This window comes from Triturus cristatus, chromosome 12 (genome assembly GCF_964204655.1).
Source record: "Triturus cristatus chromosome 12, aTriCri1.1, whole genome shotgun sequence".
In the NCBI taxonomy this organism is placed as follows: domain Eukaryota; kingdom Metazoa; phylum Chordata; class Amphibia; order Caudata; family Salamandridae; genus Triturus; species Triturus cristatus.
Genome location: NC_140595.1, coordinates 540,109,186 through 540,125,247, shown reverse-complemented (window position 1 = coordinate 540,125,247; position 16,062 = coordinate 540,109,186). Strand labels below are relative to the sequence as shown.

General features: G+C 43.8%; 1 protein-coding gene across 2 annotated transcripts in view; it reads left to right on the top strand.

Moving 5' to 3' along the window:
- The first annotated feature begins 3,257 nt into the window (after window positions 1–3,257).
- The window catches only part of NFATC3 (nuclear factor of activated T cells 3), an 870,211-nt gene continuing 857,406 nt past the window's right edge, over window positions 3,258–16,062 (top strand). The window contains exon 1 of one of the 2 annotated variants that reach the window (XM_085638479.1): window positions 3,258–3,433. In XM_085638479.1, the coding sequence (XP_085494605.1) occupies window positions 3,373–3,433 (61 nt within the window). In that variant the 5' untranslated portion in view covers window positions 3,258–3,372. Of the gene's footprint in view, window positions 3,434–3,599; window positions 3,885–16,062 lie in introns of those variants that run through there. The other variant, XM_085638478.1, reaches the window with a different exon arrangement.

Here is a 16,062-nt window from a genome sequence, read left to right as displayed (position 1 = left end):
AATGGCAATAATTGTTTTGCTCCAATCGCCGTTGAAATTCGCTAATTACTTTGAAGGGCAGCCTCACTTTATTAGATGGTTAAACGTGCACCTTGGAGGGAAAACATTCAAACTGTTGTTTTTTAAAATAAAAATGCACAGCTCAGCAGCTCAGCAGTAATGTGTAGGCCGGACAGTTTGCTCTGTTTTAAAAATCTACAAATGAATTTTTTTCTTTTATGCATCAATTGATGATGCACGCCACTAAATAAACTGCAGTCATCTGCAGCAACATGAAGGGCTGCTATTGTACTGTACTTTTCTGCCTATTGTCTTCGAATAGTACTTGATACTACAAAAAGAGAATATTTTATAAGTAAAGCCTGCTTGCTACACAGGATGATAGCAGCATGTATGGGTTAGGTACCTATACCCTAAGAATTAAATTTGGCACATACAGTCATGCGTCACAATTCTAACTAAATGTAAGAAGTGCAACAGCTCAGCCTCCTCCATAGCAATCATGTCCATGATGCATAAGGCGGCATCTCATTCACACGTGTTTCACCCTAATTCACCATGCAATCAAATACCTTTCTCAGGACTTTGTCCCCATTAATGCAGACATTAATCACAACGATTCTCCCCGGCCCCCATATGGACATGCTGTTCTAGAACACATAGCAATACAAAAAGATGATGGACGGAATGTTAGATATTCACCCCCAGTCACAGATCTGGGTTGAATCCATCGTTTTTTTGCTCACCATGCCAACTCCAGTGTGGGCCCGCCCATATACAAATCAGTCTTGACCCTGCTCCCCATGGGAGCAGTCCAGTCTGAGCTGCCAGGCCAGGTCCTCCCTGGCCCAGATAACAAGCCTCCTAGGACCAGTTTCGGGGTATCACACCTCCACAGCCAGGTTAGCTTGAATCCAATGGCATAGTGTACATGGGATCCATGTGTGGGCATACGATTCCCACTTAGGGTGACTATAACGTTTTGCATATGTCTGTGCCCAAACTGGAATGGCATGGTTAGCAAAAAACATGATGGATTTAGGCCCAGATCTCTATAATGGGGGTGAATGTTTGCCAATGTTCAGCATACCATAGATCATCTTTTTGTGTTGTTATAGTCGCCCTATTAAAATTCCAATGCAGCATTTCTAATTGTGCAATACTTCTGTGTTTTTTTTTTTAAACACAAACTTTGAGTACTGCGGATGTCTCAGGTATATTCATACAATCAAGTATACATTTTAGTTACTTTGTTTATGACAAGATGTTTACATCCGATAATCATTGTACGCCATTTGCATTATACATAACAATTACTAACACTGTAACGGGTGTGCAAACAGTACATTGACAGGAATATGGTCTAAGTATAGGACAGTAAACTGTATCAATGTGCATAGTGTCATAGTTATCAGTACCCGTGACCCCCCTCCCAACAGATACCCATCCCAAAAAGAACAAGCATTTGCAATGCAATTGGTCTCGCAATTACGCAAGTTTAAGCTATTGGCATTGTAAATGCTGCACGCCACACACTGCTGCACGCAGCACTCTGCTGCACCCCGCACACTGTTGCACACTGCTGCACGCCGCACACTGCTGCACGCCGCACACTGCTACATGCCACACACTGCTGCACGCCACACACTGCTGCACGCCACACACTGCTGCATGCCGCTGCACGCCACACACTGCTGCACGCCACACACTGCTGCACGCCACACACTGCTGCACTCCACACACTGCTGCACGCCGCACACTGCTACACGAAACACTGCTGCACGCCACACACTGCTGCACGCCACACACTGCTGCACGCCGCACAATGCTACACAAAACTGCTGCACGCCACACACTGCTGCACGCCACACACTGCTGCACGCCGCACACTGCTGCACGCCGCACACTGCTGCACACTGCTGCATTACTCTGCTGCACGACACTGCTGCACGCAGCACACTGCTGCACGTAGCACACTGCTGCACGCCCCACAGTGCTGCATGCCTCACACTGCTACACAAAACACTGCTGCACGCCACACACTGCTGCACGCCACACACTGCTGCACGCCTCACACTGCTGCATGCCTCACACTGCTACATGAAACACTGCTGCACGCGTCACACTGCTGCACGCCTCACACTGCTGCACGCCTCACACTGCTGCACGCCACAAACTGCTGCACGCCTCACACTGCTGCACGCCTCACACTGCTGCACACCTCACACTGCTGCACGCCTCACACTGCTGCACGCCACACACTGCTGCACGCCACACACTGCTGCACGCCACACACTGCTGCACGCCACACACTGCTGCACGCCACAAACTGCTGCACGCCTCACAATGCTGCACGCCGCACACTGCTGCACGCCACACACTGCTGCACGCCACACACTGCTGCACGCCACACACTGCTTTTATGCAAGTTTATGCTACTGACATTGTAAATGACAATGCCTTTTATTTGTTTTAAAACCAAAACATAAATAAAAGGCATTGTAATTTTACAATGCCAATAGCTCAAACTCTTATAAATGCGAGACCTATTGCATTGCAAATGCTTGTTCATACTCCTGTCAAGGACTGAGTTGAGATGGGATGTAACAGTTGGCACACCAGCTTTTCCCGCTGATAGGCGTTCAGTAGCCCCGCCCCTGCCGGCGTCAGCGCGCCTATATAATAAAGAAGGCGGAGCTGCAGCGTCAGTTCGCGTGGAACTATACACGCGTGTTAATGGTTTTCATTACCGCGCGAACCTAGGCATTAGCGTGGGGCGCACAGCGGGAGGGCAGACCCCCTCCACCCCTGGCACACTCAGGACCTGGGAAACATGGCATCTATGCAAATCTTGTAATTACATGTCACTCATAGAGTCACACATAAGGCGTCGACATGTCACACATAAGCTCCCTCAAAACATGAGCAAGCAGAACCTTAGCAGATATATTTACAAAGGGAGAAAGTATTCAATTAAGAAACCGACAGAACGTGGCGATTTTGCAACATGATTACCATGCTTTTTTGCGTTGCTTCTTTCTGTGTCTGCTTTCATTTCGGCCTTTACACTTTAAGTCTCAGCTCGTAGTTTTGTTTGTGTTTATTATTACTTTAATTTGCTGGTACAGGCTTTTGATATCTTTCTTCAGTTTTCATTCGTTAAATATTTGTCCTTCTTCTGTATCAATGGGTGCGGTGTAAGAGGCTCGGAAGAAGGGCGTGTCTACCCCAAGTTTAGTTTAGGCTGCTGCTGCTACTGAATTGAGATGAGCGCTTGAAGTCGGTTTACAGGAGTAGCAGGCGGGGTGGATACTGCACAGGGCCAGCTGACGTACAGCTGGAGCAGCTACCAACAGGATACGCACGGAGGGTATGAGATATGCAATGACAGAAGGGCGGGCCCATGGTACGGACTGGGGCGGTGACGTAAACGGTGAGCGTGCCCAACGATAAGAGACGAGAGGGAAAGGAGGATGTACTGGACAGGTGGGCATGGCCCGGGTATCGCAGGCGACCAATGAGAAAAAGCAGGAGGAAAGTAGAGTGTCGGTAGTAGGTGGGCGGTTCTGTTCTGAGTTACCGCGTACTAGCATCCCATTGGAGGAGGCGGGAGGGAAAGTAGAGCGTTTGTGGTAGGTGGGCGGGGCTCTAGGGTCTGGAGTCGGAGAACGGTAGCGGCGAAAGTTGTAGGGATAACTGGGTAGGCTTTGGCAGGGAACTTGGACGGGAGACAGCGCGAGGAGACCACCATGAGCGCCTGAGCCGACTCGGGGGCCGCGCCCCGCCACCCCCAATGACCACCGCCGAGCGAGGTGGCAGCGAAGAGCTGGACTTCAGGCTTCTCTTTGGGGAGGAGGCTGCACAGGCGCCACAGGGCAGCGCAGGTGAGTTAAGAGGTGTCAGCTTACGAGTACCCGAATACAGAGGCGACGGGGTTCGGTAACGGTGTTTGACGGAACTAGTGTCCACCGTTCTAGTGTCACCAGGACCTTGTGTACGTACGGTCCTGGACGTCATGGGATGGCCCTCCCCCTGACACAAGTGGCTCCTCCCCTTGTCATGTCGGTCTTCCGAGGTGTTAGGAAGCGTAGATGCTTTATTGGGGCAATTGTTGGCTGTATTGGGCGACTCGGGACTTGATGGGATGCTCAAGAACTATAGGAGTACTTAGTAGAGAACAAGGCTCTTTCTGTGGTTTATTACTTTCTGGAATAAAATATTTGTGAATTTGAGTGTGGTTAGAAGGCTTTACTAGGACGGTTACTACTGAAGGGAGAAAAAGGGGTTATTCAGTGTTCAGAGTGCAAAACATTGTTTGAAGTGTGATATTGATTGTAGCGGGGAGGAGAGATAGCCAAAAAGAACACCGTATTCTGTAACAATCTTGTCGTTTTATCTACAAATAATTGGTTATGAAACATAACCCATCTCTTAAATGAACAATTTTTGACCGAGCCAATAAGTTTGGCCATGGCAAGGCTGTCTTTTTGTTATTTATTTATTTTATTTTTGTTGCAAACAACGTATATGCGTAAAAGTAATACAAAGTGAACTCTTCTGCCTTTTTGAAGCTGATGTGCACGTGTTTGAAAAAAAGTTGAAAAGATGTTTTGCAGAAATAAACAAAAAAGTGAAATGATAGCAGACATGAAAACAGAGAATGACCTACTAGTGGACTACTTTCTAGCCATAGGGTGCATGTGGGCAAAAGCAAATGCTGTAATTCACAAAGTGAGCCAGTGGGTGAAATGAGCTGACCCATTGCCACATGCTATAAATAGGCTGTGGTGGGTGGAAGCAAAATGCAAATTGCACGTGAATAGACCGATAGATTTACAAGAGTTTACCAAAAAAAACCGTGTGTATGTGTGTAATATATATATATATATATATATATATATATATCATTTCTTTGTGGGAGAACATGAACCTGGCAAGAGGCTAAATATGTGTCTAGGCCAGATTTAAAAACAATTGCAAGTCTAGCTGTGGGAAATGCAGTCTGTTGCAGTCGAAATCCCTGTTGGTTTATGAGACCACCACAGAATCCTGTGTGGGCAGCCATGGGGCCACAGATTTGAATGCAGGTTGGTGCATTGGGAATAATGAAGTTTATTTATGATAATAAAAGACCTCAGCCACTGATAAAAAGCACTGTAACTGTATCGTTATTTGAAAAATGGATTACACATAGCTGCAAAATGTGTAAAACTATTCAGCATTTAAGATGAAGCAAGGGATTTCAAAATATATATTTTAAGTAGGTTACAGTCAAACTATCCTTCTGTGTTTACATAAAAAGGGCCCATTTCAGAACGCAACTGCTAACATTACAGTATCTCTAAAATAGAATACATTTTTGTCACCGTGAAGATACCGATTGCTCCTTCAATTAAAGCCTATACTGGCTACCAAGCAGCATTAACATAAGTACAGGAGACCTTTCTCCCCTCTACCCCCTTTTCAGCCTGAGGCAACTCAGGTTCGGCATTATTTAATAGGAGACGTTGTTTTCAGCCAAATATATTGGAAATGTTTTTGTCAAATTAAATAAACTAAGGGTCTTTGTGCCCAATAGAGCCTACTCACTTGGAAATGTGGTTTTATTTGGAAGCTAATGAAATGTCATGTTGGCTAAGGACGTTTTGTGAATTTGGTGATTTTATTTTACGGTTGTTAGGAGGGTAAGTGGCTTCATTGTTAGGGTGGGCATGGAAAAGAGGAGTATAATGATTCTGTAAGGACTCAATTACAAGCGTTATGGGGTTCCTAATGGATTCAATGCTTTATTGGAGTTTGGTGACAAAACCTGGATACAGGTTTTCTTTAAGTTCAAGGGCAACAAGAAGTGCCAAAGTTTGAGCTGGCGAAGTACTTTATTGCGATTTGGGAGGGTGTAGTGCCTTGGCAGAGTAAAATATGGTGTTTCTCTCAGTTTCACATGTTTGTAGTAGATGAACATTTTGTTTTGGTGTTGGGAGTCTTCTAGCCTATCTCTAGGATGGTAAGACGCCCGAACCATACTTTATTTTAGCAGATCATTTTAATACTTGAGGTGTTCAGGCTAGGAGTCTTTCTGGAAAAGAGGAGCCCTCTTATGTCCCTGATTATACAAAAGTGTAAACTTCTTTAAAAAAAAATAAAAAAAAAATGTCATCTTGAAAGCTATTTCAACCGAGCGAGAGAGTTCAGTGACGCAAAGGTCCCAGGATGAAATGTAAATAGAGCGGTGCTGTTTCTATTCTGCGGAAGCCGTACTTTGAAAAGATAACCACAATGTTGTCCTTCGAACTGTTTCTGTGAACTGTTAAATCACTTGCACGTTCACTCACAAACGCTTTTACGGTTTTTAATATTCATACAAAAGAAGATACTTTTATGTCTCATGGTTAAATAAGATGCAATAGAAATTCCATAGTTCAAAGCACATGTCTGCAACATTTATGTGTAAAATAATTGTAGGCTTTGTGGTTTTCTTGAATGGGAGAGGCTCTGTCTGTCTGTCTATCTTCCAATCGAAGCAAAGGGTCAGATAGCTTCACTGTGAATAATGGCATTCTGTTCTTTAATAAAGAGTACACCCACAGATGAAGTAGTACCCTTCAGTACCAGGGACTACGATGCCAATGCGTGCTTTAGACACTTTTTTTGTATTGCATATTGGCAAGAGTCTGGCAGTCCCCTCCCCCGCTCTCCAACAAAACAAGTTCTGACCAAGAGAAAATGCCTTTACATTGTTTGCAGGAGGTTTCTTTTTTTTTTTTTGCAAAAACAATTTTTATTGCATTCCTCAATTACAATTGCAATCCGCAATCTCCATCATATCAGTAGTCGTCTCCCGCAGATAGAAACCATTGCATAGTACAGTGTAGACCACTTCCAGCTACCAATGCTCTGTCCCCCAACACTCTCCATAGCAAATGCACCCTCCCCCCACCCACATGTCAGTGTGCCATAACATCAGGTACCGGGATAAGTCTTTCGTAAAAGTAGCCGTGTTAGTGGCCGCAGGCTACTCCCCACCCCCATGGTCAGGCTCAGAGCAGAAAGGAGAAGGAAAGCCCTCCCACCCTCATGTGCAATCCATCCGGTGTCTCTCCACACCTACACTTCTGCCGGCTGCTTCAGTGCCCTCCTCCGCTGCTGTCCCCCACCCCTGGAGGTCAACCACTAGCGCTTCCCATGCATGTGCCATGGACAACGCCTTTTCATCGTTTCCCCGCAGCGCTAGCTGCAGCCGGAGCGTGCCCTCACTACCTGCCCATTTGGTGAAGGTCGGTCTCCACCTCGTAAAGCTGGGACCAGCCCTCGATTTCCAGTGTAGGGTAATTTCTCTTTTGGCCACCACCAGCCCTAAGTCGCAAAACTTGCTCGTGATTTTCGTGCGCGGCGTGTGGGGAAACCATAGCAGCAGACAAACTCCCATTTCCACCCGCAATTCCCGCCCTGTCACTTGGGTCAATCAATCGATGACCTCCACCCCAATAGCAGCTCAGTGCACCACAGGACCAAAACATGTGTTTAAAGTCAGCCCCCTCCTACCCACAGCGAGGGCATTGCGGTGTGGGGCCCCCAAAATACTGAAATAATTTAGCTGGCGCCAAGTATGCCCTATGCAAGATGAAGTACTGCACCACCTGAAACCGGGCATTACGTGTGCTCTTCCAGGCCTGTCTCTGCAGTGTGGGCCACGTCAGATCTGGGATGGGTTTCCCGATGTCTATTTCCCATTTATCCTTCAACGCAGTCAAAGGGGCTAGATGTTCCGTCGCCATACTCTGATAGAGGCACGTAATGGCCTTGACTGTACCCGCCGCCATGACCACATATTGACAGCCGGCAGCCGTCTGCAGTTCAGAAAGTCCTGCGTTCCAGTGCTTTTGTAGAGCTGCCACCAGGGCTGCGTGGAGTAGATAGTCTCCCCTCGGGATCCCGAAGGAGTCCCGCAGCCCCTGGAATGGCTGAAGCACTCCATTTAGGTACAGGTCCCCCACCATCTGTATCCCTAGGTCTTCCCAGTGAGCCAGCCCCGACCAATCCCCGCCGTGGGGGAGGGCCGTGCACATACCCAATGGGATCTCCGGGGCGTAGGGGTGATCAGTGCCGACCCTTCGCAGATGTTTGCAGGAGGTTTCACACTACTATACCATATAAACAGTGATCACAAATATAGGAGTGCTTGGTGCTGATGTTAGCAAACTTACTATATGAATTTGAAGGCAGATATAACTTTGAATCTGTCTGATTATTAATTCTGAAGATATTTATTCTTGTGCACTTTGATTTTCAGCATTGCTATTCCTCAAAATCAGCAAACACATTTTTTTATTATAGGTCGACAATTGGGTGATGAGATTTGTATAGTGCAGCACTGGCAAGTGAAGCTTCACATGGTGTGTCTGGCAAGTGAAGTGACGCTATGGAGATTAGAACAAGCATTGGCAAATGTGTTAGGTTTCGCCTACGTCATTAATAATAAGCTGTTTTTGGTTCTAAGTTGTAGCTTGCTGAGTAGTTTTACAATGTATTGTGCTGTTACTAGTGGTATAGTGCAGGCAAGTAATAGCAACATTTTGAAAAATGACAGAGGAACATAATATAATTAATGTAATAGAAATATTGTGCTTAGAGGAGTTCTGACATTTGGTCCCGGTGTCACTGCACCTTTCAAAGCATGCCCTTAGTGCCTGCAATATAACTGCATTTGTGACTGCCTGTTTAGTAGTAAAATATTGGAATATTTGATGTTTAGAGGGGTTCCTAGAGCTTTGGGCCCAGTGTCACTGCACCTGCTGCTCTATTAAAACCATGACCCTAGTGCATGCAAGGTAACTGCACTCCTGACAGCTCATTTAGTAGTTAAATATAGCAGTATTTAGTGTTTAGGGGAGTTCTGACAACTTTTGTCCCAGCTGCCACTGCACCTGCAGCACCATTCAAATCATGATCCTATTGCCTGCTAGATAAATGCACTGGTGACTGTCTTGTTTAGCAGTAACGGATAGCAATATTCTGGGTTTAGTGGGGTCCATAGAACTTTTGGCCCGAGTGCCACTGCACTTGCTGCACCATTCAGATAATGACCCTGTTGTCTGCAAGGTAACTGCACTTGTGGCTGCCTGTTTAGTAGTAAGATATAGCACAACTCTTGTATATTGACTTCATTTTTAACGTGCAGTGTTCATTACATTTAGAATTTGATCCTAATGACTGAAAAGAATGCGTTGAAAAAATCAATCTGATAATGCCCACAAAGTGCAAAGAAAAGGTACTGAGGCATGAATAGGAAATGCCACCAATGTTCTAAGGCTAATTCATCTGATTTACGCAACTAAGTAATAAAAAACTAGCATTCCAGCATACTGTTAGACGCTGTCTGCCTTTTCTGTGGGAAAATATCATATCTAGACTGTGAATGGGGCTTAAACAGTGTGAACGGCTTTAGTAGAAGTATCGTAAATGCGTGCAGCCAGGGGAAGTTACCAAAATAAAAAGTTCCACTCAAAAGCAAATGAACATAGTAATTCGGCATTGGGGAATAATAAGAGCCCCCTTTTGAGATTTCACTAGCACAGAGCAAGTTTTGTGCAGGCGAAACTTAAAAATGTGTATGTCGCACTATGAATACATTTCCTAGTGTTCGTACCTGAAGGTGAATTGCCTTTCATCTTAGAAGTTACATCCTGATTTCGATATGTTAAGAGAATGTTTGTTGGCTGTCAAGAGATGTAGGATGTATTTTTAATTGGGGCGGGGGGGTTATTTTGGGAGTTTTCTATGGAACCCGTTGTGTCAGGGGCTCTTAATAGTTTCTTAGTTGTTCAGATAGTGCTGCCAGAGTATTGGTGATATTTGCCATACTAGCAATGCCTATTGGTCTGAAGGGCTTCAGTCGACTTCCCCACTAACCTCTTTGAGGATATTTGTGGGCTGGGGCTGCTGGCAGGGTCACTCCGTCCTGTTCAAAGTATCTTCCTCTTAACTTTACTCTTCCCAAGGCAATGTGAGCTGGGCAAGCCTCATTTGTGTTTTACAATGCCATCTCTGGCTCCACACTCTTCCTAATCATGTATTTTACAGTGCCATTTTTGACTCTACTCTCTTCCTAACAGTTCCACCTGGGTGAAAGCTAGCCATAATGTGGAGTTGGGTGCGAACACTCTCATTTAATCTCATCTCATCTCATTCACAGAACACATCAGGAGTAGCAACGCCCCAAGCACAACCAAAGACCTAATCGAAGCCCCACCTGGTATGTTATTAAGGGGCAGTGATAGTGATCTGGTAGTAACACAAGATTTTGTCATCCTAAGAAAAAGTAAACAAAAATATGTATGGAATCACAACATCAAATTTAGCAGTAGTTTAGTTCTGTAGTCCTGTGAGGCTTTTCATGACCTGCAGCCCTTTTTAACTGTAAACAATAAATATTGTAGTTTTATGTCATGCGTGGTTAATATTTGTTACATATGTTATGCTGCATTCTGCAATTCTTCCGTTTTAAGTTCAAGCAGTCACAGGTGTTACCATTACCAAATTTGGTACATAGTTTACCTACCTTGAGGATATAAGGCTGAGTCTTGCATGGATTCAAACTGTCTACTGACCTGGAAATCTCCTCAACAAGCATTCAACTTGCTGTTCTATTAATTGTGTGTGTGTGTGTGTGTGTGTGATAGATAGATAGATATCAAGGCCCGTGGGAAGGGCTGAAACGCATCATGGCGACCTCTTGCACGAAAATAAATTAATTTTGCACCAGAGTTGGGTCCGTATCCGTTTTCTGCCCAAAGAAGTTACTATATATATATATATATATATATATATATATATAATCTACTGGCGGTCGCCAGTAGATAGTTAGGACCGTGTTTCCATAGGAAATACGCAACATTCTATTTGGAATAACTTTGGCGCCGATCGACGAATCCTCGCGAAATTCTCAAAATAGGTGGGGCGCTCCGCTCCTTCCCTGAAAGTCTCGGGGGGGATTCGTCAAGCGGGGGCTGAGAAAAAGGGGGGGTCCCAAAACGCGTTTTGCCCATGCATTTTTCCATAGGACCTTTAGTCCGAGCTACAGCCCGAACGGCTGAACAGAATTACTTGAAATTTGGCAGAGAGGTAGCCCTCAGGTCAGGGATGTGCCTTTTGAAGGTCTCGTGTAAATCTGTTCAGTATTTCCTGAGAAAATAGCATTTAAATCAATATATATATCTATAGGCGCGCTCCGAGCGCGTACCGTAAGCTTACCGTACGCGCACGCGGCCGTGCACGAGCGCGATTGTGATTGGTTGTTCTTAGTAAACATTCGAATCGGTCGAAACCAGGAAGTGTCGGCCGCCATTTTGTCTCTTGCAGTCTGAGGGGGTGAAAAACAAAGGTGGAGAACGTGAAAAGGGGGCAGGGTGGACAGTTCCTGACCCCCTAGCCTTTGTCAGGGGGTCCCAGAAGGACCCCCAAGGGCAAAAATTAATTTTAATTTTTTTCCAAAAAATCGCGGAATGCGCGTAGCGTACGCGCACGGCGTAAACGGGAGAATTCCGTGAGAAAAATTCCGCGAACTTCGCGTAACTATTCCGCGATTACGCGCACGGCAAACATTTTTTTTCAAAAAGGTAAGCTTAAAAAAAAAATAAAAAAAATTGTGAGGTAAGGTTAGCTCTTAAAAGAGCCGTTGTGTTAATACAGGGATAGAGGAAAGAAAGAATGGGAATATTATGAACGTCTACAAACGTGCTGGTCTATCTTATTGTTAATAAGGGAAACACTGGTCTCCCCAAAAACAATAAGACCACAACACGTTGTACACCTCATTGAAACCCTCCGAAATCGAGGGTTAATGTCCAGAGGAGCTGAAGAAGGTGATGCTCCCACCTCAGAGGAAGGGCTCAGCTGAGCTGCCGATGATGTACTCGGCTGAGTTTCTGAGGTTGGGCTCCGGTGACTTACTGAAGTTTTCTTCAGTATGTCGAGCAAAGGTCCTGGGATGTTTATCCCTAAGGTGTCTCATCATAGAGTGATTTCCAAAGGAATACTTCTTCCTTGGATCTCCTCTAGATAAAACACGCTCACAAAGTCTGCAAGTGACCAATGGAGCATTGACCTTTTTCTGCCCCTCTGGAAAAGTAAAATACTCCCACACAAAAGAATCCTTTTGTTTCCTCCTTCTCTGTCTGATGATGGTGCTGCTAGGCTCACTCTCAGAAGAGGACTGCTGCTCTGCCATTGTATCTCAATGTCAATTCAGCTCCTTCTCCTAGGGGATCTCAAGCAGTAATGAGGGGAATGGGTGTGGTGTGGGAAGTTTCTATAACTGAAAGTAGTTTCAACCAATGAAAAGTGTTCTTTGTGGATCACATGATCTACCGTGCGCGCTCCGTAAGCTTACGGTACGCGCTCGTAAACAAGTACGCATGCGCACACGTGACGTAAATATGCTCTTACGGAGCGCGTACGTAGGACGCACTCGCGCATGCGCATTACACGCACCCGCGTAACCGCAACGTTGGTTCCGCGCAACGCGCATGCGTGTACGCGTACGTCACGTACGTATCACGAAGCGCACTGTACTTATGACGTACGGAGCGCGTAGCGTCAGCTTACCGTACGCGCACGTCAAAAAATGCATAAAAAAAATACAAGTTTCAAGAGTTGTAGAAGATAATAACTGTGATGTACAACTGTATGTAAACATTAATTTTTAAAAAATTAACCATTCCATAATGCAGGATATAGTACATATATTATTTTATACATAGGTTGGATATTATTTTTTACCAAAAATCTCCCAAAAAAATTTGCATTTGAAAAACCGTACAAATTCACTGAAAAAACCATAGGTTTCACACACGTTATAGTTCGGAATTAGCATTTAAAAAACCTTGCAAATTCACTGAAAAAACCATAGGTTTCACACATGTTATAGTTAGCAGGACATTTCACTCGTGAAAAACCAATGAAATTCCCCCGTTATAGTTAGTGCAGGCAACTATAACTCACGCGACCGCAATCCTCTGCTGATGACGTCAAATATTACATCACTGATGACATGTGTCTTTCTGAAAAAAAAATATTTGTAATATATGTATAGCTAAAAATTAATGGAAGAAGACATGGGTAAATAAGTGTCTAAATACAGTAATGTAATATCTGACGTCATCAGCAGAGGATTGCGGTCGCGTGAGTTATAGTTGCCTGCACTAACTATAACGGGGGAATTTCATTGGTTTTTCACAAGTGAAGTGTCCTGCTAACTAGAACATGTGTGAAACATATGGTTTTTTCAGTGAATTTGCAAGGTTTTTTAAATGCTAATTCCTAACTATAACATGTGTGAATCCTATGGTTTTTTCAGTATATATATATATATATATATATATATATATATATATATATATATATATATTCATTCACTGAAAAAAACCTAGGTTTTACAGACATTGTAGTTCGGAATTAGCCTTTAAGAAACCTTACAAATTCACAAAAAATTCCCTAGGTTTCAGGGACGTTCTAGTTAGTTGAACATTTGACTCATATAAAACCAGAGAAATTCGCCTGTATAGTTAGTTTAGCTAACTACACCTCGCGCGCCCGCAATGCACTGCTGATGTCACATATTACATCACTGATGACATCTCAAATGACATCATCCAGTGAATGTGTGTTTCTATAAAATGTAAATGTTTTTTTATATATATATATATATATATATATATATATATATACAATCTATCCCAAGGTGTATTGAAGAATGAATGCATTTATAAGTGCCTAAAGGAATTATTTCGTATGTATGTGACTGACTGTATAAGTGAGTGATTGACCGTGTCTCACTAAATGCATGGGTTAGTGACTAAAAAACTTTTTGTTCCACAGCTAGCTTGGTCTCTGCCATCACCTAAGGGGTCAGTAGTTTACTGAACTTGAGTCGGGTTTTAGATATCCCCAAGTATACATTACTGTTAGGATTTGGTTGTATGATTAGGTTACCTTTTGCTAATGCTACATACGTGTTCCCGAACTACTAGAAGATTTGGTTTCATTTTACGGTCCTGAAGAATTGCCCAGATAGATATCGACACTTGAGGCAAGGAACATGATGACCTACCCACTCACACTATTTTATGAGCTGGATAGCACCATTACTTCCACATTCAGCCACCCATTGACTTTTAATCCTAGCAAGATACAATCTGCCTCTTTGGAATGCGGTCCAAAATTCTCCATGTATTATGAAAAGTCCAAAAATGATATGGCACAACAGGAAATTAAGAAACTCCTCAAACAACGAAGAACTTGCATTGCAGAACCAAGGAAAGAAGGCGTCCGTTCGTAGAGGTTTCCAGGTGATGGAGATACGTAGACACAAACTATTGAGAATTATCTGAAATTGAAGAGGACTATTCGAACATCCTGTATAGGTGTAGGACATTCAAAATAAATAGCACATAAACAAATACAACGCATATAACAATCTTGAATTATTAAAATTTGACACTTTATTAACCTCCTATAGTTTTGTATTGTTTGTTTTTGTTTTTCTTTTTTTATTATTTGTCGTTATCCAAACCCTTCAATTGGCTCCAGGAAAGGGAGGGTGGGATAATGTTAACCTTCGAGTCATTAATGAAATCCAGATTCTCTTGGCATTTAATTAGGAGAATTGCTATTTCATTACAAGATCGGAGGCTACCATTATGCATGTTGGTAGTCCTGTAAAACCACATCTGACATGTGCTCGATCGGTTTACGGTAATGTTTTGCGAAGGTATTGGAGTTTGACCAATAAGCAGGCATAAGGATGTCCTCTAATCTTTCACCTTTCCAGAAGGATTGGCTAGCCATAGCCCCTCTCATAGAGTGTGCTTAAAACTTCTTATGGTCAACACCTGCTAAATTCATAGTCCATTTAATCCACTTGCTATCGAAGCAGACGTTATAGCCTTGAAAGGTTTCACAAATGAGATGAGTAGTTGCTTAACACCTTCAGAACGATGCTCACTCATTCTGAAATCATAATCTCTCATGTACCCACTACACACAACATTTTGAAAGAATCAAACCTAGTATAAAAAATTGTGTCTGACATAGTCATATTTCTTCTAATAATTTCAAATATCACTCCAAAGGCGTTGTGAACCCTGCTACTTACCACTAAAGCTATACCATCCGATACACAACAGCAGGAAATTAAATGGAGAAGAGAAGCTAGCTTCATAGAAAGTATCTTCCAATCTAAAGATCTGATACTAGGTATGCCATGCTGTGAAAAGATCCAGGACTAGTTTATTGTCCCAAAGGGTCTCCTATCTAGGTCTGTGGGGTCTCCTTAACCTAATGTTCTTAATAATTCCACATACTTTGATATTTTTCCAAATGCTTCTACCGTTTGCTTACTGCGTGTCCTGCTGAGATTGCAAATCTGTAACAATTAAGTGACCTATAACTAAGGCCCCTATCAAACTGTTCTACTACGAATTTAACCACTTCAACTATAGGAGCTTCCACAGGATCCAAGTCCCTCTCCAAGCACCAGTATACCCATGTTTTCCATTTTCCATTGTATCTATAGTGGGTATGTGGAGCCTAGGATTCCTCAAGGAGCTCATTAGCCCTTCCTCAAAGACCTGACATCTCACTAAATCTCCTGACACTTTCCAGGCAAGAAGGTTCAAAATTACAGCCTAAATCGGAGGGTGTTCTCTTCCATCTACGTCCTTAAAAGTTCTTCCTCTGCCAGTAGAAGCAAGGTAATATTGCAGGACAATACCAAGGTTATGGGGAACTGAGCCTGTGACGACCAGAAAGGAGTTACTAGTACCAGGGAGCATTGCTCCTGTCTTGCCTTCTGGAGAACCCTCTGGATCATTGCAAAGGGGGAAAAGCTTCAGCTCGGGCTCCCTTCCAGGAACACATTGACTGCCTGAGCACCTGGGTCGGGCATCCAGCTGAAGTATTTCAATTAAATGTCCACCTGCTTGCAAAGAGATCCACCTCCAAAGGACCCCATAAGTGACCGAGACTTCTGAAGCAGCTCTTGTTCAGCTTCCAGTCGCTGTAGTC